Source organism: Gekko japonicus, unplaced genomic scaffold (genome assembly GCF_001447785.1).
Source record: "Gekko japonicus isolate JY-2015 unplaced genomic scaffold, Gekko_japonicus_V1.1 scaffold875, whole genome shotgun sequence".
NCBI classification, from domain to species: domain Eukaryota; kingdom Metazoa; phylum Chordata; class Lepidosauria; order Squamata; family Gekkonidae; genus Gekko; species Gekko japonicus.
Window position 1 is genome coordinate 320,871 of NW_015169200.1, and position 24,932 is coordinate 345,802.

A 24,932-nucleotide genomic window follows, 5' to 3' on the forward strand; every position below is an offset into this window, starting at 1 on the left:
GAGGGAGGGAGGGAGGGAGGGAGGGAGGAAGGAAGAAAGAAAGAAAGAAAGAAAGAAAGAAAGAAAGAAAGAAAGAAAGAAAGAAAGAAAGAGGCCCAGGAGGAGACTGGTTTCCCCTCGTGGTTCCACGTTTCCGCCAGCTGGATCCAGAAGGCAGCGGGTGAACCTTGCTTGGGGCGACAGAATACCTGGAGCTGGCCCTGGCTATGTACCTGCAAAATTGGAGATGTTAAGTCACTTCCCAACCCAGCTGTACAGGGTGATCTGCACAAAGAACAGGTTGGCCAAAAGCGGCCACTGGAAACAGGTCCCCCCCCCCCCCCGCGAAATGTAAGGTTTTGCAAACTCAGAAGATCCAAAGGCTTAGAAGTCAGTCCCTTGGGGTGGTGGTTACGGGCCTCTTCTGGGAAAAGCCCTTGTCCGTCAGCAGGTCTGGCGCAGACTTGAGATTACCGCGAAGGTGTTTATATGAAGCATGACAGCGAAACCTGCGGCCTTCCCTTTCATCTGGGGAGGGGGACGTTCTAATCTGTCCCCTGGGACTGGTGCCAGGGTGGCCGGTGCTATTCTGGGAGCCCTTTTTTAAAAGGAGACCAATGACTTTCCCACCCTTTCCCCCACCCCCTGGGTGGATCAGTTTTCCCTCCCAACGTCTCACTGAGGATGGAAAGAGCTGAATCAAGGTTTGGCCCTGAGTACATGTGGACAGCCCTCCAGTCGGGGATGCCAGCCTCCAGGTGGGACCTGGGGATCCTCCAGGAGTACAGCTCAGCTCCAGACTACAGGGGTCAGCTCCCCTGGAGAAAAGGGATGCTTTGGAGGGTGGACTCCACTGTACTTCACTGAGGTCCCTGCCTTTCCCAGGCTCCATTCCGAAACCTCCAGGAGTTTCCAGCCTGGAGCTGGCAACCCCCACACCCCCTGCTGGGGGCCGGGGAGCCCTGGACGCCCTCCCTCCCACTGCTGGGTTTCTCCAGAGCTGCTGGCACCGGCGGCAGGGCTGTCTTTGCCACGGGGAAACCACTGGGACGAGGCTCTGTCATTCCCACGAACTTCCTTCCCCAGGACTAGGGATGCCAGCCTCCAGGTGGGACCTGAGGATCCCCAGGGGCTATTTTCAAGGGGGGTCTCCCCATCGCTTCCCTCTCGGAGGGCCGAGCCAGGCGATTGTCCCGGCCAGTGCGCCAACTTCCTTCTGCTGCTCACCTCTCCTTGTCTCTTCTTTGTGCAGGTGGTCAAGGTGTACAGTGAAGATGGCACCTGCCGCTCCCTGGAGGTCACAGCAGGTACCACGGCACGCCACGTCTGCGAGATGCTGGTACAGAAGACCCACGCGTTGCACGATGACTGTTGGTCTCTAGTAGAGGTCTATCAGCACTTAGCTCTAGGTGAAGAGGGGAGAGGGGGGGTCCAAATGAGGCCAGGGGAGTGGGGGAGGGTATGACTGTCGGTGTGTTAGAGGGCAGCACCACAGAGTTAAGTCATGCATTCTTTTAAAATTTTGGATGCCCACCTTGCTCCTGAGCATCTCAAAGTCACCCAGGATCCCATGGATCATCTAACTCAGGGGTCCTCAACGTGGTGCCTTTGGGTGCTGTGGTGCCCGCCAACATCTTTCCTGGTGCCCTCCAAGTGCTTTCCCCAGCAGGGCTTCTGATTGGCTGTGCAGATTAGGGATGGGCATGAACAGCATTTCTGTGGTTCTGTTCATAGTCCATGGCTAAATCACAAACTGGAGCATGAACAGATATGAACCGGGAGGTTGGTTTGCGAACCGAACCAGTTCGTATAGGTTTGTGACCCTTGCTTTTGGCAGGGAGCAAAAAGCAGCAGTTTAAAGGGCTCAGAGTGGGGAGCAGAAAGCAGGGGTTTAAATGGCTCTGAGCGCTGAGGAGCTCCAACCTATTTAACCCACTGCTCTCTGCCAGTAGTGGGGAACAGAAAGCAGGGTTTCCCCTGCAAAAGTGGTGGGGAGCAGAAAGCAGGGATTTAAATGGCTCTGAGCCATTTACACCCGTGCTTTCTGCTCCCCATGAAAAACAGCTGAGCAGTGGGGAGCAGAAGCAGGGGTTCAGATGGCTCACAGCCAGTTAAACCTCTGCTTTTTGCTCTTCACAAACCGCCACAAACTGCATTCACATTTGTGGAAGTTTGTGGCGGCTCTTCAGTTCATGAAGAGTGCTTTGCAAACCACGAACCGGCCAAGATTTGTCCTGAACTTTCATTTGTGAGCCATTTCGTGCCCATCCCTAGTTCAGATTAAAAGCTTCATATGTTCATAAGTACGAAAATGAGCAGCGGCAGCTTTCAATGGAATGGAACTCAATAAGTTCCCATTAAGCCTCTAGTAAAGAGGACAGGATGGAGCTGCGGTGGCTCAAGTGGTTAAGACGCTGAACTGCAGGCTGTGGAAGGTCAGTAGTTCAGCAGTTTGAGACCCAGGGGTGCCGCATGACGGAGTGAGCTCCCGTCTCTAATTCTATCTCCTGCCAACCTAGCCGTTCGAAAGCAAGTAATTTCAAGTAGATAAATAGGGACCACTTCGGTGAGAAGGGAACAGCGTTCCATGCGCCTTGGTGTTTAGTCATGACCACGGAAACGTCTTCGGACAGCGCTGGCTCTTCGGCTTGGAAATGGAGATGAGCACTGCAACCCTAGAGTCGGACTCGATTGGCTTTCGAGCAAGGGAGACCTTTACCTTTAAAGAGGACAGGAGATCTCCCCCCCCCTCCAGGCAGTTGGCAAGCCTACTCCTTCATCAGTGTTCTGATCTCTGTAGTTGTGTCCGGAGCTATCCCCTAGATATAAAAATTGCCCTTGTGGGACAAGCTGACAAAGATCCGTCCAGAATTGTGTGTTTCGAAGGCTAACTCTCCCGTGGCGGCGCTTCAGATTGTAGGGGCAGGATCAGTTGATTGATTGCTCCTCTAGGCAAATAATAATAATAATCCTCCTACAGGGCTCTTTTTGTAGAAAAAGCCCAGCAGGAACTCATTAGCATAATAGGCCACACCCAACAGCAGGCATTCATTAGCATATTGGGCCACACCCCTGACAGCACAGCTCATTAGCACATTAGGCCGCACCCCCATGTTACCAGAAGTGTGGTCATCTAGCCACACCCACCTTTTGCTTCTTATTCTGTTTACCTTGTTTGTGGACAAAACCCAGGGCCTTTTTTTGTAGCAGGAACTCCTTTGCCTGTTAGGCCACACACCCCTAATGTAGCCAATCCTAGTAAGTTTCTGCTGTTGGGTGTGGCCTATTATGCTAATGAGTTCCTGCTGGGCGTGGCCAACTTGGGAGCCAGCCGTCCCTGCCCAAAAATAGCCTTGATCCTCCAAAGAGAAAGCTAGGGTGTCACGAAGAAGGTTCTCTACCTGCATGATTATTTTGTTTGGAGGAGCAGGTAATCACGTGGGCCCAACCTGCAGTCTGAAACAGTACAGCCCAGACGCAGGATGATCGGCTCTGGGTGGGGACGGGGCAATTGGCAGCCTGAGCCACCGAGACGCTTGCAGGAAACTCACAATGGAACAGCCTGGCTGCTACGGCTCGTCTCCGGCGTCCAGCACCCAAAGGTGGGAGGGGCCCTGGCTCCGTGGCAGAGCCTCTGCTTGGCATGCAGAAGGTCCCCGGTTCAATCCCCCGGCATCTCCAGTTAGAAGTACTAGAGAGAAGGTGATGCGAAAGACCTCTGCCTGAGACCCTGGAGAGCCGCTGCCAGTCTGAGTAGACAACACTGACCTTGGTGGACTGAGGGTCTGATTTGGTAGAGGGCAGTTTCATGTGTTCATGTGCCCATGTGACCTGGCCTTTGAATACAGGGCGCACATTTTCAGGGGCCCAGTTGCGACATGATGCAAAACTATGGCTTCACTGAGCAAACTCTGTCTAGTGTGATTGTCTGCATGCAAGCTTAAAATGCTTGTTTTTTATTTATTTGGAAAAGGTATTCGCTACCTTCGGTGTAGTGGTTTGGAGTGCAGACTCTAATCTGGGAGAACCGGGTTTGATTCCCCCACTCCTCCACATGCAGCTGCTGGAGTGGCCTTGGGTCAGTCACAAGTTCTCTCAGAGCTGTTCTCTCAAGGGCAGTCCTCGAAAGAGCTCTCTCAGCCCCACCGACCTCCCAGGGTGTCTGTTGTGGGGAGGGGAAGGGAAAGGTGATTGTAAGCCACTTCTTCGGGTAGTGAACGGCGGGGTATAAATGCAATATTTTCTTCTTCTTCTTCTTCACCTTCTCCTGCTCCGACCCATTTGGAGTGGATTCGCCGCTATAGTTATTTAGGGTCTCTCAAACTATGATCAGCAACCACAGTTTGAGATTGGTTTATTAACCGAAGCTATGCTGTAATCCCCTGCAGAATTACCGTGGCCTAGTCCCATTGATTTCAGTGGGTTTAGATGGGAGTAACTTGGCACAGGAGTGCACGGTTAGCCTTAATCAGGGCTATTTTTGGGCAGGAACGCACAGGAATGGAGTTCCGGCTGGCTCCCAAGTTGGCCACGCCCACCAGGAACTCATTAGCATAATAGGCCACACCCAACAGCAGGAACTCATTAGGATTGGCTACATTCGGGGTGTGTGGCCGAACATGCAAAGGAGTTCCTGCTACAAAAAAAGGCCCTGGGTTTTGACAACAAACAAGGTAAACAGAATAAGAAGCAAAAGGTGGGTGTGGCTGGATGACCACACTTCTGGTAACATGGGGGTGCGGCCTAATGAGCTGTGCTGTCAGGGGTGTGGCCTAATATGCTAATGAGTTTCTGGTGTTGGGTGTGGCCTGTTATGCTAATGAGTTCCTGCTGGGCTTTTTCTACAAAAAGAGCCCTGGTTAATGGTGGCCTCCCAGTGATGTACAAAGGCAGACATCGTGAGTGTTCCCCTGGTATTATTCTCTAGCAACATCTTCCATGGCTACCAAGCCAAGATGATGAAGCCACCATTCATCCAAGGCAAACCCAAGATCTGAATCATCGTGTTATGGTTTCACGTTATGTCTGGCTCCAACCAAACTCAAACCGGATGAGACAGAGGTCACAGGTCTTGGTCTTTCTTACCAAGGCAGATTTCCATTCAGGCCATGCCGGGAGCGTGGTTTAACTCTTCCGCTCCCACACAGTTTGACTAATCTAGACCAGTCCCTCTCCCCACACATTGATTAGCTCTTTAAAAGAGGGGGGGGGGGACCGCAGTTTTCCGTAAAGGGCTATAAGAGTGTGTAAGTGTGTGTGTGCACGTGTCTATAAATGGGCTGGACCCAGTCATTTTTTCTGTCTGGGAAAGAGACCACAGAGGGTCACTTTTGACCACCCAAGAAGAGGAAGAAGAAGAAGAAAAGGAGGAGATTGGATTTATACCCCGCTCTTCACTACCCAAAGGAGTCTCACAGCGGCTCACAATCTCCTTTCCCTTCCCCTCCCCATAACAGACACCCTGTGAGGTAGGCGGAGCTGAGAGAGCTCTGACAGAAACTGCTCTTTTTCAAGAACAGCTGTGCCAGAACTATGGCTTGCCCAAGGTCATCCAGCAGCTGCAAGTGGAGGAGTGGGGAATCCATCCCGGTTCTCCCAGATTAGAGTCCGCGCACTGAACCACGACACCAAAAGGCAACTAAAATGATTAAGGGGGATGGAAGAAGAGGAGACTGGATTTATACCTTGCTGCTCTTCATGACCCGAAGGAGCCTCAGGACGGCTTACAAACTCCTTTCCCTTCCCCGCCCCACAACAGACACCCTGTGAGGTAGGTGGGGCTGAGAGAGCTCTTTCCAGAACTGTCCTTGAGAGAACAGCTCTGACAGAACTATGGTTTGGCCAAGGTCATCCAGCCAGGTGCGAGTGGAGGAGTGGGGAATCCAACCCGGTTCTCCCAGATTAGAGTCCGCGCACGTAACCACCACACCAAACTGGCTATGCCGAGGATCAAGGGACCTCCATGGGAGAAAAAGCTATGTGGGGAATGGTACAATAGTAAGGAGGAGAACTGGGTGAGTGGAAAAAACTGCCCGGATCTAACCCTGTCTTGGTTTTGATTAGCAAAACTATATGAGAATGGAATGTGAAATAGCGCTAAGTACATCTGTGAGTTGCCATTGAAAGCCACAGGGGAGACCCACTCACAAATCTTCTGGTTTTTTTTAAATCCTAGCTGCCATGTTTAATGGCCACTGGTGGCTCCTCCTCCTTGCCCCATCCTTGCCTGTGCCTTGTAGAATGGGGGAAGGGCTGCTAGGGAGTTTGTGGCCCTCTGCAACCTGTTCTCTCCCCTTTGCTTCCTCAGAGCGATGCCTGGAAGACCACGAGTCTGTGGTGGAAGTCCAGGCCACGTGGCCCGTTGGGGGCGACAGCAGGTTTGTCTTTCGGAAGAACTACGCCAAGTACGAGCTGTTCAAGAGCTCGCCGGTGAGTGGGATGGATGGACCATAGCACCAGAAGGAGAAAGCGTCTCTTTCCCCTAGTTTGATACGGAAGCTGTCTGATTCTTCCCTCCTAAATATTTCTGCAAGGAGAAGATTAGTTTATGGGCAATGGAGTCTCATTCCCTACCAAGCTTGATTTAGGTGGTATATTAAACCGGTTTGGATCAAGTTCTTGGATTTCTCATGCTTCTGTGTTACCAAAGTTTTGTCTCCAGAGCTTTACAGCAAGCTTTTTCACTCCTTACAGTTTGTGGGATTTTATTTTATTCACTTCATTTATTTATTTATTTTATTCACTTTATCTATCATCCACCTTTCTCACTGAGAGTCAAGGGGGATTACACATTTTTAAAGGTGACATAGTAAGAAAGTGATGGGGGCAGTGATGTATTCTTGGTGCTCGGGTGGCAACAGTGGGAGGGCTTCTGGAGTTTTGACCCCACTGGTGGACCTCCTGGTGGCACCTGGGTTTTGGCCACTGTGGGACACAGAGTGTTGGACTGGATGGGCCATTGGCCCGATCCAACATGGCTCCTCTGATATTCTTATGCTCTGCATTCTTGGTGCTTGGGGCAGGCAACAATGGGAGGGCTTCTGGAGTTTTGACCCCACTGGTGGACCTCCTGGTGGCACCTGGGTTTTGGCCACTGTATGATACAGAGTGTTGGATTGGGTGGGCCATTGGCCTCATCCAACATAGCTTGTCTTATGTTGTTATGTTCTAATGGTATAATACATACAAGTAACAATGCAGTAAGAAAGTTAAGACTCAAGTGGTTAAGATGCTGAACTGCAGGCTGTGGAAGGTCAGTAGTTCAGCAGTTCGAGACCCGAGTGCCGCATGATGGAGTGAGCTTCCGTCTCTAGTTCCAACTCCTGCCAACCTAGCAGTTCAAAAGCAAGAAATTGCAAGTAGATAAATAGTACCACTCCAGTGGGAAGGTAACAATGTTCCGTGCACCTTGGTGTTTAGTCATGCCGGCCACATGACCCCGGAAACGTCTTCGGACAGTGCTGGCTCTTTGGCTTTGAAATGGAGATGAGCACCACAACCCTAGAGTTGGATTCAACTGGCTTTCGAGCAAGGGAACCTTTACCTTTTAAAGAAAGTTTAGAATTCTTTAATAGTAATTAACAGTGCCCCTTCTAAGCATCAGCTTCAGTGGAGTTAGAAGATTGTAACTTTGCTTATTCCCTTCGTCAAATTCCCTCCTGAAAATTCAGTTTTACATATTCTGCATGGGACCCTCGGTGACCTCGTTGGGCAGGCCGTTCCACCAAGTCGGAGCATCAACAGAAAATGCTCAGGGCAGCTGTTGATCTGACCCTTTAAGATCTTATACTTTCAGAGTGTGGGTGTTAAGTTGCTCGCTTAACAAAGCAGTTGGAGAGTGATTCAGCAAGAAAATAACTTGATTCTTCAACTCGAACACAATTCCAATACGGATGAACATGAATAGCCAGAACAGCTTTTACATTACAGCTGTCCTGCTTTTAAACATTCCCGGCTAATGTAGCCACACCCACTGTACAAATACCAACCAATACGGTTGTTCATATAAGGACCAATCATGGACCAATCAGGGAGCTTGCTGTAAGGTGATCGGCTAGGTGCTTCCTAGGCTAGTAATGTGATTGGATGGATTTGGATCCTAGCCCAGGACGAAGCTCAACATGGCAAGTCAATTAGATGTTTCACATACATCATGCATTCAATGGCAGCTATTGAATACATTACAGTGGGGCTCTATGATGGATTTGTATCTGTCTTGTACAGAGCATTTTTAGTGTTATTAGCCATGTGGAATGGGATCAGATTTTATAGCAGGGGAAAACAGACCTTGGAGCCTGCTCTTGTTTGTTGTGGTTTGGGCCGCCAGACTCACCTCTTTCCTTCTTCCCTGACTGCAGCAGTCGCTGTTCCCTGAAGTCATGGTCTCCAGCTGCCTGGACGCAGCCAACAAGGGCATGTCCCATTCAGAACTCATCCAGGTAAATCATCTCCTATTCTTCTTCTGGCCTTTCAACCCTTTATAGGTGTCCTTCCCCCTTGCACCGCACATGTGCAGAATTTTTCTAGGAAAGAGTAAAGAAAGTGAGTCTGTTTCACTTAGAAACAAAGACAGTAAAAAGGAAAGCAAGAAGGCCCTGCACTTAAGGGGAATGTCCACATGATGTCAAGCATCACTATTTACATGCCCGAAGACAGATGTCTGCCTCCCCCCTCCCCATATGCTGGTTTCATGAACTAAAATCTCCCCAGGGGGAATTATTTACCCTTTGTGGGACAGCATGTGTACTGAACACCTCACATGCACCCCTGCAACAGGACAGCAAGTGCCACCCCAATGCTAAAAAGTCACAACTGGTTTGACTGGTTTGACACGTGTATTGCTCCCTCTAGTGGTTGATTCCATATTACACCGGCGTATGTCCAGCATATCTCCCTGCGGATTTAAACTGCAGGTTTTTCTGATGGACACAAAGTGATAGAATATTGAATTGACCACTAGAGGGAGCAAAACACATACAGAAAAGACAAAAACACCAAAGCAACAGGTACACACAGGCGGCAAAAATGAGAATGCAGAAGAGCCCTGAGTCCGGGGTTACTCGGGTTGGAGTGCTCCTGAGCCATTTTGATGGCCCAATCCACCATCTGCAGTTAACGTTCCTCCTGTTGCAGCTGTTTTCGGATGTTTTGATTTCATGCAGATCCTGAGCAGTGCAGTTCCTTGTAGAGTCAACACCCCTCTAAGTCAGTCGAAGTCAGTGGGCTTAGAAGGGTGTAACTCTACAGAGGATTGCATGGGTTGTTCTATGTTTTGATTTCCTCGTGCTATGTTTGCAAGTGTTTCTAATGTATTGTTGGCTCTGGGTGCTATCTACGTCGTGGAAAAACAAGACGGCCATGCTGTCAGCAATCGAGATGGTGCTACGAATGGAACTATCCATGCTTTCTCTCTCTCCCTGGCTCCCTCATTCAGAACGTACTCAATTCGGGAAGCTGCCCTGAAATCCAAGGGTTCCTGAACATGAAGGAAGTTGGACGCAAAATGTGGAAAAGATTTTACTTCTCCCTGCGGCGCTCCGGGCTCTATTACTCAACAAAAGGGACGTCAAAAGTAAGGGGATTTACTGGGGAGGTGTTTTTCTTTCCTGCGAGCCCAGCTTGTATTTCCTTCTTCCTTCTGGCCGCAATTCTCTCTGTCATCTTACTACATTTATCTCCAGTTTTGACATATTTATTACCTTGCTGTCCTTTCCCCCCCTTAATTAAATCAAAACAACTGTTCACCTTATAACCTTAGCTTGTTGCTTAGTTTCACTTTGAATATCTTAAAGCATCTGCATCACGTTACATGTTAATCTGCTGTGTATTTGACAAAGTGGGCAAGCACACGAAAGCCCATACCTTGAATAAACCTTCGTTCAGGGGTCATTTCGTAGAAAAAGAGGTGCAGGAGCTCATTAGCATAACTTATTTGCATATGCCACACTCCCTGACATCACCGGAAGTGTGTTAGAAGGCAACGCCCACCGCTCAGGCTCCACTGGACTGTTTTGGATTGCTAGCTATGGGCGGGAGGGAACACGCAGATCTGTCCTCGCAGAGGAGGGAGAGCTTGTACCTGAATAAAACTTGGTCTTAAAGGTGCCACTGGACTGTTTTGGATTGCTAGCTATGGGCGGGAGGGAACACGCAGATCTGTCCTCGCAGAGGAGGGAGAGCTTGTACCTGAATAAAACTTGGTCTTAAAGGTGCCACTGGACTGTTTTGGATTGCTAGCTATGGGCGGGAGGGAACACGCAGATCTGTCCTCGCAGAGGAGGGAGAGCTTGTACCTGAATAAAACTTGGTCTTAAAGGTGCCACTGGACTGTTTTGGACCAGAGGGCCGGGGGGAGCGCTGCAACTTACCTGGCTGCTTCTTGCTCTGACTGAGGGCTGCGGGGAGCAGGGGGTGGGGCTTGTTGCATGTGCCCGCCCCCTGGGCTCTTTACTGCCGGAGCTCTGCTCCTGTGCGCTCCTGCAGGAAATGACCCCTGCCTTTGTTGATCTTAAAGGGCCTCTCCCTGCTGTTCTGGGCAACATTCGCGTGATACCATCCTCTGTCTGCTCTGCTTCTGTGCCCCCGCCCCTTTGCTTCAATCTTTTCCATACCTGGATCGGTACAGTCTTTTTGGAGAGATGGTAGTGAAATCCTCTTTGGATGCTGTGTGGGTTGGAGCATGCACATTTTGTAGATCACGTCCACATCGGTGCCAATTTTTTTTTAACTTCAATCCCAACAGCTGCTGTTTCCTCTCTCACTGGGTGGCTTTATCCAGGCTTTTTAAGTAATTGGTAATAAGCTAGCATTATAGTATTATAAAGATCTATTGCAACAATGTATCAGTTCCCAGCTTTCATTTTTTCTTTTAAAAAGGAAGGCTCTAGGCCAAATTTTTGTGGAGGTATAAAGGGAAAGGCACGGTCTGCACATTTTTCCTTATAACTTCATATGAAAATGGCTGGAGGTTTTTTAAAAGGAAAGCTGTGAATTTGGAGGAACTGATAGCTCATTATAACAATTATTCTTATTTTTTAAAAGTCCTCTGCTGGCGAGAGGGAATTGTCCTGGGCACAGCTGTCCTTGAAAAAGGAGCAGTTTCTGTCAAGAGCTCTCTCAGCCCCACCCACCTCACAGGGTGTCTGTTGTGGGGAGGGGGAGGGAAAGGAGTTTGTAAGCCGCTCTGAGACTCCAAGTGAAGGGCGGGTATAAATCCAATCTCTTCTTCTTCTTCTTCTTTTTTGTAGAAGAAGCCCAGCAGTAACTCATTAGCATAATAAGGCATACCCAACAGCAGAAACTCATTAGCATATTAGGCCACACACCTGATAGTACAGCTCATTAGCATATTAGGCCATACCCCCATGTTACCAGAAGTGTGGTCATCCAGCCACACCCACCTTTTGCTTCTTATTCTGTTTACCTTGTTTGTTGTCAAAACCCAGGGATTTTTTTGTAGCAGGAACTCCTTTGCATGTTAGGCCACACACCCCTGATGTAGCCAATTCCAATGAGTTTCTACTGTTGGGTGTGGCCTGTTATGCTAATGAGTTCCTGCTGGGCGTGGCCAACTCAGGAGCCAGCCGGAACTCCATGGGGGTTCCTGCCAAAAAATAGCCCTGGGGGGGGGGGGGGGACAAGGAAAATGCTTCCAACGTGACTGGGAGCTGTCAAAATGCACAGCTTCCTGTCCACATGGCATGCAAGGAGCTTTGACTCTGATCTTTCGCAAAAGATCTTACCAAACCAGATTTGAGAAAGACTGCAGCAAAGAAGATGGGACTTGCCAGTGGGACTTAGGGTTTTTTTTTAAAAAAAAATGGAAGTTGGGAATTCAGTGGAGATAGTAGATAGTAGGCGGATAAACATATGGAGCAGAGGTCCATCAGTGGCTATTAGGTATAGATAGGAACTCACAGGCTGGGGCAAGGGATGCTCTGTATTCTTGGTGCTTGGGGGGGACACAGTGGGAGGGCTTCTAGTGTCCTGGCCCCACTGGTGGACCTCCTGATGGCACCTGGTATTTTTGGCCACTGTGTGACAGTGTTGGACTGGATGGGCCATTGGCCTGATCCAACCTTGGCTTCTCTTATGTTCTTATGCAGATCATTATAATGCTGTAACACTATAGGGATATGTCACTCGCCATGGTTTAAAAAAAAATATCTCCATTGGCGGGGAGCAAAGTGGGGAGCAGGAATCGTAGGAAAACAGAAAGCCCATTTCCGTCGGGACGATGAAGATGGGGTAGAACTGCATGCCGTGGAGCACAGCCTCACCTGTTGCCTCCTTTCATCTTTCCCCTGCCAGGACCCTCGGCATCTGCAGTACTGCGTTGATGTGAATGAATCCAACATCTACTACATCACCCAGGGCAAAAAGCAGTACAGCCCACCCACTGAGTATGGCTTCTGCATCAAGGTAAGGAGGGAGGGGAGCGCTGCCCAGTGGGACCCACCCTCCACTGTGCTTCAGGCATCCCTGGTTAAAGCAGCCAGCCAGAGGGGATTAGGCAGAAACCAAAATCAAGCCTTCTGCATTCCCATTTTCGTCGCTTGTATATCCCTGTTGCTTCGGGGGGGGGGGGGTGTTACACATGAGTTTTGCTCCCCCTAGTGATCAATTTGATATTACATCAGTGTATATCTATATACCAGTGGTGGCGAACCTATGACACGGGTGCCAGAGGTGGCACTCAGAACCCTCTCTGTGGGCACGTGTACCATCGCCCCAGCCAGGCCCAGACCATCATAAAACTGTCGAATTCTCTGCCAAATAATTTTAAGTCAATGAAAGCATTTGGGATTGCTTTCCTTACTTTGTTTGGATCATCTTATGTTAATGTGTGAGTTGTTTTTTCTAAAGTAAAACCTCAGTATTCAGGTTAAATTGCAGTGTTGGCACTTTGCGATAAATAAGTGGGTTTTGGGCTGCAATTTGGGCACTCGGTCTCTAAAAGGTTCGCCATCACTGCTATATACTAATAGCCAAGGCGCCCCCTGCGTGCGGAGATCTAAATCCGCACATTGGAGGCACCTAGGGAGCAAAGAGGTTTTCCTGCACATTTGGGGCAGTCCCCAGATGGGCAGAAAAACCTGAAATCTATAAAAAAAAACTATAGGGGGGGATACTTAAATTCCCTCAAAAGTAAGTGTGTTCCTTGCGCATGCGCTGAGAACACTCTGAGAACTGCCTTGCTGCCGCCGCCACTGGAGGGTGCGGGAAAAGGCTTGGTGGGCCGGCCACTCAGGCCTCGCCGCCGCTGCCGCAGAGCAAGAGAGACAAAGCTTGGCGGGCCGACGGCTGGGAGCCGCGCAGGCCTCACCATTGGTGCTGTGGGGGGCGGGGGAGAAGGCTTGGCAGGCCCGGTGGGAGCCGCACAGGACTCGCCATTGGTGTGTGTGTGTGGGGAGAAGGCTTGGTGGACCCGGAGGGAGCCATGCAGACCTCGCCATTGGTGCTGGGGGGGCGAGGGAGAAGGCTTAGCGGGCCCAGTGGCTGGAAGCTGTGCGGGCCTTGCCGTTGGTGCTGGGGGGGAGAAGGCTTGGCGGACCTGTCAGGAGCCGCATGGGCCTTGCCATTGGTGCCGGGGGGGGGGACTTACCTGCGGCTGCTTCCTCCTCCTCCGCATGGAGATCCTCCCCACCGCGAGTATTGCAGGTCCCCCTTCTTGTCTGGCATATTCCCCTGCTGCGCTTTAAATTTTACTGCAATGTAATATCAAACATTGTGGTGTCGTGGCTAAGAGTGGTGGACTCTATTCTGGAGAACTGGGTTTGATTCCACATGCGGCCAGCTGGGTGACCTTGGGTCAGTCACAGTTCTCTCAGAGCTCTCTCAGTCCCACCTACCTCACAGGGTGTCTCTTGTGGGGAGAGGAAGGGAAAGGTGATTGTAAGCTGCCCTGAGACTGCTTCAGGTAGTGAAAAGCAGAGTATGAAAACCAAGTGTTCTTCTTCATCTTCAAAACACATGCAGACCAGAAAAAACAAATAAAGCATTAGGGACACACAATGAGAATGCAGAAGAGCCCTGAGTCTTTCAAGACAATTAAAGGGGGGAGAGGTGAGTCCTAAGTGTGGTACCTGAACCCCAAATTAAAAATCTAGGCAGTGCACCAAATGTTGGCCATTGTTTTGATGGATAGCTGCTCCCCGCTCAATTTAAAATTGGAAGCAGGTTTCACTGTTACGCTTTCTTCCTGGGAAGGATTCTGATCTGATTGATTGAGGGAGGCTTTTCTGTGAACCAGACCTTAGCCCTCAAACGTTGGCAATGAGGGTTTAAAAACCGTGCCTCTGTACATGGGCAATGTGCTGGCGTTTTTCAGAAATGAGGGGAGAGGCAATATTGTACTGTTGTTATGTGTGAGTCCTTCTTGACTTCGTCTCTTTGTTCCACAGCCTTTCAAAGCACGCAGCGGGGTCAAAGGACTCAAGCTCTTCTGCAGTGAAGATGAGCAAAGCCGCACCTGTTGGATGGCTGCCTTCCGCCTCTTCAAGGTGCTGGTCTACTAAATCCCCCCCTTACCCTTCTGCTGTTTTATTCTTGTCTCACCTTGAGCTCTCTGTTTGGGAACAGGCAGGGGTTTTTTTGTAGAAAAAGCCCAGCAGGAACTCATTAGCATAATAAGCCACACCCAACAGCAGAAACTCATTAGCATATTAAGCCACACCCCTGGCAGCACCACTCATTAGCATATTAGACCACACCCTCATGTTACCAGAACTGTGGTCATCCAGCCTCAGCCACCTTTTGCTTCTTATTCTGTTTACTTTGTTGTCAAAACTCTGGGCTTTTTTTGTAGCAGGAACTTCTTTGCATGTTAGGCCACGCACCCCTAATGTAGCCAATTCCGATGAGTTTCTGCTGTTGGGTGTGGCCTGTTATGCTAATGAGCTCCTGCTGGGCGTGGCCAACTCAGGAGCCAGCTGGAACTCCATTCCTGTGCATTCCGTTCCTGCCCAAAAATAGCCCTGGGAACAGGGAAGGAAGGGTGACACTCGAACGTTTTCCTCAGGGACGGCTCTCCGCGTGCCTGCATTTGTATACCTCCAGGCAATGCTCCCTCTAAGCTGTGGAGTCTTGTGAGCAAAAATTCTACTTTGTGAGCTGCCGGCATTAAAGTTGTGAGCGAGCGATTTGGCTGCTGCAGAAATGAGTTTGCTCTGGAGCCCCATCCCTCCCGAGCGGAGGCGAAAATGTGTGCGCCGGGGGCTAAAAAAACTGTGAGCTAGCTCACACTCACTCAGCTTAGAGGGAACACTGCCTCCGGGGCTTCCCCCCCATTTCCACAAATGTCTTTGCAGCTTCAGGAACAGAAGCGAAGTTTGTCCCCTTTTGCCTCCCAGCATCAGACTTCCGTGTTTCCGGGGGATTCCAAGCTGCGCCACAAGAGGGGGCAAACGTCATTTTTGCTCCTGAAACTGCAAAAACATTTGTGGAAATGGGGGGGGGGGAGACCGGGGTCATTTCCTAGAAAAAGAGGTGCAGGCGCTCATTTGCATAACTCATTTGCATGTGCCACACCCCCTGACAATGGGCAGGCATGTTTATGTATCCAAATGGTGTTAAACCCCCCCCCCCCCGAGTCTCTCTGCAAAAGCGGAGGGGCTCCGGGGGGGAAGGCGGGCATGTCTGCCTCCCTGCCCTCCCCTTCTCCAGCCAGCCTGCCGCGGCGGGTTGGCTGGAGATGGGGAGGGCAGGGAGGCAGTCATGCCTGGGTTCCCTGCCCTGCGGGGCACCCGGAAAAGATTGGGCAGGGAACCAAGGCATTTAAATCCCCCCCTCCCTGAGTGGCTCCATGGGCGGGGGGCAGGGCCGGGCTCCTTCCTGCCGGAGTGCCGCTCGGGGGCGCTCTGGCAGGAAATGACCCCTGCCCGGAGGTATACAATGCAGGCGCGCAGAGAGCTGTCCCTGCGGAAAACATCCCAGTCCTACCTGACAAGGAAATCCTAAAGAAAGTCATTGCCTTCCCAGTCAAAGTCAGTGGGTTTAGAGGGGTGTAGTTTTGCCATGATCGCATTGCAAAACACTCACCAGACAAGTTGCTCTAGACGTCCTCCTTTACCAGAAGTTCCCCTAGCAATCTCCTGCCATAGACACCATATGTGTCTGCACCAGGGGGCATTTCGTAGAAAAAGAGGTGCAGGCGCTCATTAGCATAATTCATTAGCATAACTTATTTGCGTATCCCACACTCCCTGACATCACCGGAAGTGTGTCAGAAGGCAACACCCACCGCTCAGGCTCCGCTGGACTGTTTTGGATTCCTAGCTGGGGCGGGGGGTTGTGCAGATCTGTCCTCGCAGAGAGCTTGTACCTGAATAAAACTGGGTCTTAAAGGTGCCACTGGACTGTTTTGGACCGGGGGGAGCTCTGCAACGTACCTGGCTGCTTCTTGCTCTGACTGAGGGCTGCTGGGAGCAGGGGGTGGGGCTTGCCTGGGCTCTTTACTGCCGGAGCTCCGCTCCTGTGCGCTCCTGCAGGAAATGACCCCTGGTCTGCACTGTTTCAGGCCTCTGGATCTTTAAAAGAAGAGTTAGCGGTAATAGTTTTTATAAAGGCACGGGTGCTTTTTGGGAAGCAAGATCCTACAAGGACGGAAAGCCTAAGTGTGAACTACATGTCCTTATATATATACACTTGGCAGTTGAATGACAGTGAGGAGACACACGGTGGGATCTAGTCAGCTAGAGAGCCAGTTTGGTGTAGTGTTTAGGAGCACAGACTCTAATCTGAGAGAACCGGGTTTGTTTCCCCACTCCTCCACATGCAGCTGCTGGTGTGACCTTGGGTCAGTCCCAGTTCTCTCAGAGCTGTTCTCTCAAGGGCAGTCCTCAAGAGAGCTCTCTCAGCCCCACCTGCCTCACATGGTGTCTGTTGTGGGGAGGGGAAGGGAAAGGAGTCTGTAAGCCGCTCTGAGACTCCGAGTGAAGGGTGGGGTATAAATCCAATCTCTTATTATTGTTATTATTCATGTATGCTGTACTTAGCATTGTGAGGTAGGGTGGAGTGGAAGCAGTTATATCAGTAAGCAGAGTTCCCAGCGAGATCAGAAACTCACAGAGGAATAAAAACCAACATGACCCACTCTGGAGAGCTCAACTATGGTAGTACCACTTCCCTGTTGCACCAAAATCTGTCACTACAGTTTGGTGTAGTGCTTAAGTGCGTGGACTCTAATCTGGGAGAACCGGGTTTGATTCCCCACTCCTCCACTTGCACCTGGCTGGATGACCTTGGGCAAGCCATAACTCTGGCACAGCTGTTCTTGAAAAAGAGCAGTTTCTATCAAGAGTTCTCTCAGCCCCACCTCCCTCACAGGGTGTCTGTTGTGGGGAGGGGGAAGGGAAAGGAGTTTGTAAGCCGCTCTGAGACACCTTTGGGTAGTGAAGGGCGGGGTATAAATCCAATCTCTTCTTCTCTTCTTCTTCTTCTTCTCATTTTGTCTTCCTGAGAAACAAGCCTGCAAAGTGTCTTAGGTTAAGCAAGAGCAAGACCGATTCCTAGTTAATGCCCCCACTCCACAAGCTTTCTGGTGGAGCCAGAATCTGAACCTTTCTTGTATCCGTAGCCAAACCCAGCGTCCCTTTTCACAACACTGGTAGAACCCCAAAGGGATTCCAGCCATTTCCAGAAGAGGCTGGTGTTCCTCAGAAGCCTAGCAGAGATTCCTCAGATCAGTAAAGTCAGATAAAATCCTGTGAAAGTCAGCTTCCCTGCTGCTATCAGTCTCTCCGCCTACAAAGCATTGAGCACCCGTTTCCTACACATGCACGATTCATATTTCTAGATCTCCGGCCTTAAGGAATTTTTTTAACGATCTTGGGGGGGAAATGCAGACTTTTTTACAGCTACATTCAGACATCTAATTCTCAACTCCTGCAAATAACAGGAACACAAGCTCGGGACCACCGTCTGGAATATTAAACATTCTAGGCCAGTTTGCTTGCCCTACAGATGCCAACTAAGATTGTTCTTTCCACAGTACGGCATACAGCTCTACCGGAACTACCAGCAGTGTCAAGCACGGCAAAGGGAACCAGCCTGGATTGGCGGCATGCCCCTGGTAAGCTTTCCGCAGGATAACGTTTTAACGATCGTCATGACCTGACGGTGAAGGCAAATATAATGAAGTGCGGGCGGTTTGGAAGCATCGTGACTGCAGCCCATCCAGATGTGACTTGGACCCGCTCTGAAGAAACTCATATCTACAGTGGTTCATTTTGAACGGTGGAAAGCACTCTGTGGATAGGACTGATAGGCTAGTGCCCGTAACGCCACCATACACCTTGTCTCAACCTTCACAATCCCTGGATGCTTTTGCACCTGTTTTTAAAGATGTCGTTAAGGTACAGCCATCTGAAAGGCTTGCTGCTTGGGAGACGGGCTTCTTGGCCGTGGGCCTGAAGGCTGTAAGAACCGCTTCCGTCAGAAATGCCTTTCTTGAAGCTGGGCCTGAAATTTCAGTACTGAAGATGACTTTATGTCTTGCTCTCCTCTGTGACCTCTTAAGAGCGTACAAAATCTGTCCGTAGTGCCGTCCCTTTGCTGAGGAATGGTCAGGAAAACCATGCAGAGAAAGGGCTGCCCCACAACTCTGGGATCCTGTGCCCTAGAGATTTCAGCAAAGCCTTAGCCGGAAATCCTTCAGAAGGATTTGCACTGGAAGTAGACATGGTAACGGGGTTCAAAATCCTTCTGTTTTATGTGTTTTAAAAATCCATTTTTCCTGGGCCAACAAATGAAGGGGGTTGCAGTATGACATAAACCAACACAATAGAACTACTGCAAATAGTGCAAATCATGCAAATTCTAATTTGTATTAATGCAACAATATTGAATCCAATCCATTGTACACTTATGTTTTACAGAAAATAAGGACGTCACAAGATGAACTGAAGACGTCAGCAGATGAAACTGGACGAACTCCCCCGGAGTTAACATTCGTTTCAAGGTGTCTTTTTCATACATAAGACCTCAGCTGTGCATCCACATGATCACAAATCTTCCAAATTGGACTTTCCTTTGTTCCTATACGTTTTGAAGGTACTCACAAACAGCTCTTAGCCATAATATCAAAACCGGGCTGCTGAGTAACTTCAAAACGTATAGGAACAAAGGAAAGTCCAATTTGGAAGATTCGTTTTCATGTGGATGCACAGCTGAGGTCTTATGTATGAAAAAGACACCTTGAAACGAATGTTAACTCCGGGGGAGTTCGTCCAGTTTCATCTGCTGACGTCTTCATTTCATCTTGTGACGTCCTTATTTTCTGTAAAACATAAGTGTACAATGGATTGGATTCAATATTGTTGTATTAATACAAATTAGAATTTGCATGATTTGCACTATTTGCAGTAGTTCTACTGTGTTGATTTTTCCTGGGTCCTGCATTAAACTCTTATCATTATCTGTTCCCGAGAAAACAGGTCTTATATCAATAAAACATTTTGGGAAACAGATTTGGAATTTACGTACTGCTATTAGGGACCAGGACCTGTTATTATTGAAGAGAATCTGTTGCTGAATCCTTTTTCAAAATAACCCTGTAGCGGAGCGTGTCTGATAACACCCTGGTGGCCATGGACTTCTCGGGCTGCATGGGTCGCGTGATCGAAAACCCCAACGAGGCCTTGACGGTCGCTCTGGAGGAGGCGCAGGCCTGGAGGGTGAGTCTGCTGTTGGGCACCCAGCCAGAGATTGTGGAGGTGGGGGGACTGCGCATCACTTTGGTTCTCCCAGTGTCTGTGTTGCTGACCCTTACATAAGAACATAAGAGACGCCAATGTTGGATCAGGCCAAAGGCCCATCCAGTCCAACACTCTGTATCACACGGTGGCCAGAAATACCAGGTGCCATCAGGAGGTCCACCAGTGGGGCCAGGACATTAGAAGCCCTCCCACTGTTGACCCCCCCCCCAAGCACCAAGAAGACAGAGCATCCCTTGCCCCAGAGCCCCTATCTATACCTTGTAACCAGTGTTCCCTCTAAGCTGAGTTAGTGTGAGCTAGCTCACAGTTTTTTAGCCTTCGGCTCACACATTTTTGTCTTAGCTCAGGAAGGATGGCTCCAGAGCAAACTAATTTATGCAGTAGCCAAATTGCTCGCCCACAATTTTAATGCCAGTAGCTCACAAAGTAGAATTTTCGCTCACAAGTCTCCACAGCTTAGAGGGAACATTGCTTGTGGCTAATAGCCACCGATGGACCTCTGCTCCATATGCTTATCTAATTCCCTCTTGAAGCCGTCCATGCTTGTAGCCGCCACTTCCTCCTGTGGCAGAGAATTCCAAGTGTTAATCACTCTTTGAGTGAAGAAGGACTTCCTTTTATCCGTTCTAACCCGACCGCTCAGCAATTTCATGGAGTGCCCACGAGTTCTTGTATTGTGAGAAAGGGAGAAAAGTACCTCTTTCTCTACCTGCTCTTTCCCATGCATAATCTTGTAAACCTCGATCATGTCACCCCTCAGTCGTCGATCCCGAGCCGTAAGTGGGCATTTTCCAGCCAGAAAACGACCCATGACCAATGCTCCCTCTCAGCTGTGGACTCTTGATAGCAAAAAATCCTACTTTGTGCGCTTCTGGCATTCAAGTTGTGAGCGAGGGATTTGGCTGATGCATCAACTACTGTGCTCTGGAGCGATCTTTCCTGAGCGAAGACAAAAATGTGCAAGCTGGAGGCTAGAAATCTGTGAGCTAGCTCACACGAACTCAGCTGAGAGGGAACGCTGCCCATGACCTGACCCATGAGTTACAACGATGTGGGGAGCTAGGTGGAGACATAGTAGGGTCTCAGGAGTTGGGGTTTTCGATCAACCTGGTGACTGCTTTCCCATACATTACAAAGAGTTCCCGACTGAAGACGATGCTTTTGCCTCGGGCCTAGTGGCCTGTGGCTTTCCTCCTCCCTAGGGACTCTAAAAGTAGGGGCTGCGGTGGCTCAGAGGTGAAGGCGCTGAGCTGCAGACCAGAAGATCGGTAGCTCGGCAGTTCAAGACCCAAGTGCCACGTGACGGAGTGCTCTCCCGTCTCTGGCCCCAGCTCCTGCCAACCTAGCAGTTTGAAAGCAAGAAATTGCAGGTAGATAAATAGGTATCACTTCAGTAGGTTTCGTGCACGTTCCGTGCACCTCGGCGTTTAGTCATGCCGCCCACATGGCCACGGAAACGTCTTCGGACAGCGCTGGCTCTTCGGCTTGGAAACGGAGATGAGCACCTCAACCCTAGAGTCAAATTCGACTGGCTTTTGAGCAAGGGAAATCTTTACCTTTACCTTTAGGGACTCTAAATGGGCCCCAAATGGACACCGTCATTACTGTGTTTCCACAGTCTCACCCCTTGGTGTATCGGAAGCAGCACTGGACTTGCCACGAGGCCATTTCCTTGCCTGTCCGCAGTGAGATTCTTGTTCAGAGAGCCAGTCTGGTGTCGTGGTTGAGTGCGAGGACTCTAATCTGGGAGAACCGGGTTTGATTCCCCACTCCTCCACTTGCGCCTGCTGGATGACCTTGGGCAAGCCATAGTTCTGATCGAGCTGTTCTTGAAAAAGAGCAGTTTCTGTCAGAGCCCTCTCAGCCCCACCTGCCTCACAGGGTGTCTGTTGTGGGGAAGGGAAGGGAAAGGAGTTTGTAAGCCACTCTGAGACTCCCTTGGGTAGTGAAGGGCGGGGGATAAATCCAGCCTCCTCCTCCTCCTCCTCCTCCTCCTCCTCCTCCTCAAACCCAGAATGGGCTACTCAGACCATCAGCAGCACTCTGAGGTCTCCGGCTAGGTCATTTCTGTCATAGCTCTCTTAGCCCCACCTGCCTCCCAGGGTGTCTGTTGTGGGGAGGGGAAGGGAAAGGAGTTTGTAAGCTGCTCTGAGACACATTTGGGTAGTGAAGGGCGGGGTATAAATCCAATCTCTTCTTTTTCTACCTCGCAGGGTGTCTGTTATGGGGAGGGGAAGGGAAAGGAGATTGTGAGCCGCTCTGAGACACCTTTGGGTAGTGAAGGGCGGGGCATAAATCCAGTCTCCTCCTCCTCCTCATTTGAAGCCGCCCTCTGATGCTAAACTCTGCTACCTCAGAATAAAGAAATCAGAATAAGAGGCTCTTGAACACCTGAAACTGCCTTATACTGAATGGGGCTCTTGGTGCATCCGAGTCAGTATTGCCTACTCACACTGGCAGCGGGCTCTTTAAGGCTTCAGGCAGAGGTCTTTCCCACCCCCTACTGCCAGATCTTTTAATGGGAAATGCTGTGAAGGATTGAACCTGGGACCTTGTGCATGCCGAGCAGAGGCTCTACCGCTGAGCCACACACAGCCCCTCCACCCTTCTGAAGCGCCTTCCCTTGAAAGTCAGAAACTACCCTGGAAGGCTTCAGGTTGCCTCCTTCAGGGCTGCAGGACTGCGCCCCAGGAACGTTGGATGGGTTGAGTGAAGTGTTCCTTCGCGTGTCCAGTGTCAGCCACAACCCCTGTGAGCAGGGGTACAAAAGAAGAAGATTCCCGACCCACGGAAAATCAGCATGTCGGGAAGGCGGCCGGGCAGCCGCCCTTCTCCCTCATGCACTCATCTCCTCTGTGCGGGAAATGTGTTTGCATGGCAGAGCCTTCGCCTGCATTCTGGAGTGGTACACCCAGGCCCAGGTCTACCATCCCAGCCAGAGCTAGGCCCAGCCTAATGGAGACCTTTGCCTTTCTAGCACATGATTCTTAGGGTTGCCAAGTCGGGGTTGGGAAATACCTGGAGATTTGGAGGGTGGAGCCAGGGAAGGGGCGGGACCTCAGTGGGATATAACGTCTTAGGTTCCACCCTCCGAAGCAGCCTTTTCTCCAGGGGAACTGATTAAGACGCTGAACTGCAGGCTGGAAGGTCGGTAGTTCAGCAGTTCGAGACGCGAGTGCCACATGACGGAGTGAGCTCCCATCTCTAGTTCCAGCTCCTGCCAACCTAGCAGTTCGAAAGCAAGAAATTGCAAGTAGATAAATAGGTACCACTTCAGTGGGAAGGTAACAGCGTTCTGTGCACCTTGGCGTTTAGTCATGCCGGCCACATGACCACGGAAACGTCTTCGGACAGCGCTGGCTTTTCGGCTTGGAAACGGAGATGAGCACCGCAACCCTAGAGTCGGATTCGACTGGCCTTCGAGCAAGGGAACCCTTCACCTTTAGTAATTGTTTTTAGTGTACATTTGCCGACCTATAGTAGTTTTTTATTCGCAGTTTGTGCCATTATGGGAAAATCTGGAACATTCTCTTGTGTGGTTTTTTGATAGCATTCACATATGTTGTTGGTACAAACTCTGGCCTAGACAGCGGTGTCTTGTGGCACCTTAATGACATAAAGGCTGATTGTAATTGAAGCTTTTGTGGATATGGAACCCATTCCTGCAGGGACACCTGACAACGATGCTCCGCCGTACAAAAGTTTCTGCCGCACAATGAGACTGTTAGTCTTGGTCCACAGAAAAGGCAAGCACTGCTGTCTCCTTGGAATTTCCACATGTAAACTCATTGCTGCCCCTTCTGATATTTTTCTTTGTTTACCACAGAAGAAGACAAATCACCGATACAGCTTGCCCACTCCGTTCCAGAGCTCCCCACTCAGTGCTGGTGAGTGTCTGTTATAAGTAACCGGTGCTATGTATAAGGAGGAGTTTCTTAACTTGAAAACGGGACAAAGGGCTCTTCCGCATTCTCATTTTTGTCACTCGCTTCAAGTTTTTTTCCTATTCTGCATGTGCTTGGTTCCCTCTTGGGGTCGATTTGATATTATGCTACTGTCTGTCCGGTGTAAAAACCTGCAGGTTTAAAGTGCAGGAAAATACACCGAACGTTAACACTGGATGTAATATTGAATCCACCAAGAGAGGGAGCAAAACACATGTGGGAAAGAAGAAGGAAAAACCTGCAATAGGGATACATGCGCAAAGAAAACGAGAAAACAGAAGACCCCAGAATGTCCAGCGAACTGTTGATGGCAGCAGAGATGGGGGAGGCCAGTCTGCCCAAGGATGGAATGAATACTGCCTGACCTGGGTCTGAGTCCCTCCAGTTCTCTTCCCGCCATCAGTTCCAGAAGCCGTCCTGAAGGACTTATTTGAAGTCAGGTTTAGAGATGTAAAATTTCCAGAAATTTTGAAGCTCAGGAAAAAAACCGTTTTTTCCCCCAGTTTTCCCCCGAAAAAAATGGAAATTTTCGGAAAAATTGAAAAAAATGCTACATTAGCATTTCTTTTGTCTTTTCTAGGTTGAAAGTCATTCTGTTACTTTAAGAACATAAAATAGGACTATGGACATTTTTACTCGGCATGAAATTATCACAACTAGCATATTAAAAATATAGTGTATCCAAACAATTATGACAAACAGAATACCCACCCACATGCAAAAAAACAAAACTGAAACCTTTTTCTTTTCTTGTGACAATCGCACCTCCTAAAGGAAGACATGCACCTTGTTCTTGCAATGGAGAGTTCAGTTTGTAACCTAGGACTTGCTTGTCCTCAGTGCACGGAAATTAGATCAATCTGATACCATCCTTATACTAATAGCCAAGTTGCCCCCGTGAGTGCGGATATCTAAATCTGCGCTCCGGGGGCAGCTGGGGGGCAGGGAGAGGTTGCGCTCCGGGGGCAGCTGGGGGGCAGGGAGAGGTTTGTGCACACGTGGGGCCGTCCCCACGTGTGCACAAAAATGCTAAAAGTTGAAAAAAATGCGGGGGGATGTTTAAATCCCCCCGAAAGTGCAACGCTCTGCGTCCTACCTGGGTTCCCTGCGCAGGAAAGGAAACGAACGGCCGAAGAGGCCCAGCAGCGGCGGCGGCGAGAGATAGGTGAGGAGGGGGAAGACGGGGAGGGGAAGAGAAACTGCCGAGGGCCCGGCGGATGTAAGCCGCACGGGCCTTGGTTCACGGGGAAAAAAAGAAAAAAAGAGAGAGAGAGAGAGAGTCAGGGGGGGGGGA

The 24,932-nt window shown here is 49.9% G+C and overlaps 1 protein-coding gene across 3 annotated transcripts in view; it reads left to right on the plus strand.

Moving 5' to 3' along the window:
- Positions 1 to 24,932, plus strand: part of GRB7 (growth factor receptor bound protein 7) — a 135,877-nt gene that overhangs the window by 102,733 nt on the left and 8,212 nt on the right. For all 3 annotated transcript variants that reach the window (XM_015416335.1, XM_015416336.1, XM_015416337.1), the window contains 9 exons: positions 1,232 to 1,388; positions 6,287 to 6,408; positions 8,337 to 8,417; positions 9,413 to 9,550; positions 12,289 to 12,399; positions 14,382 to 14,480; positions 17,969 to 18,049; positions 19,536 to 19,652; positions 23,521 to 23,581. In XM_015416335.1, the coding sequence (XP_015271821.1) occupies positions 1,232 to 1,388; positions 6,287 to 6,408; positions 8,337 to 8,417; positions 9,413 to 9,550; positions 12,289 to 12,399; positions 14,382 to 14,480; positions 17,969 to 18,049; positions 19,536 to 19,652; positions 23,521 to 23,581 (967 nt within the window). The remainder of the gene's footprint in view (positions 1 to 1,231; positions 1,389 to 6,286; positions 6,409 to 8,336; positions 8,418 to 9,412; positions 9,551 to 12,288; positions 12,400 to 14,381; positions 14,481 to 17,968; positions 18,050 to 19,535; positions 19,653 to 23,520; positions 23,582 to 24,932) is intronic.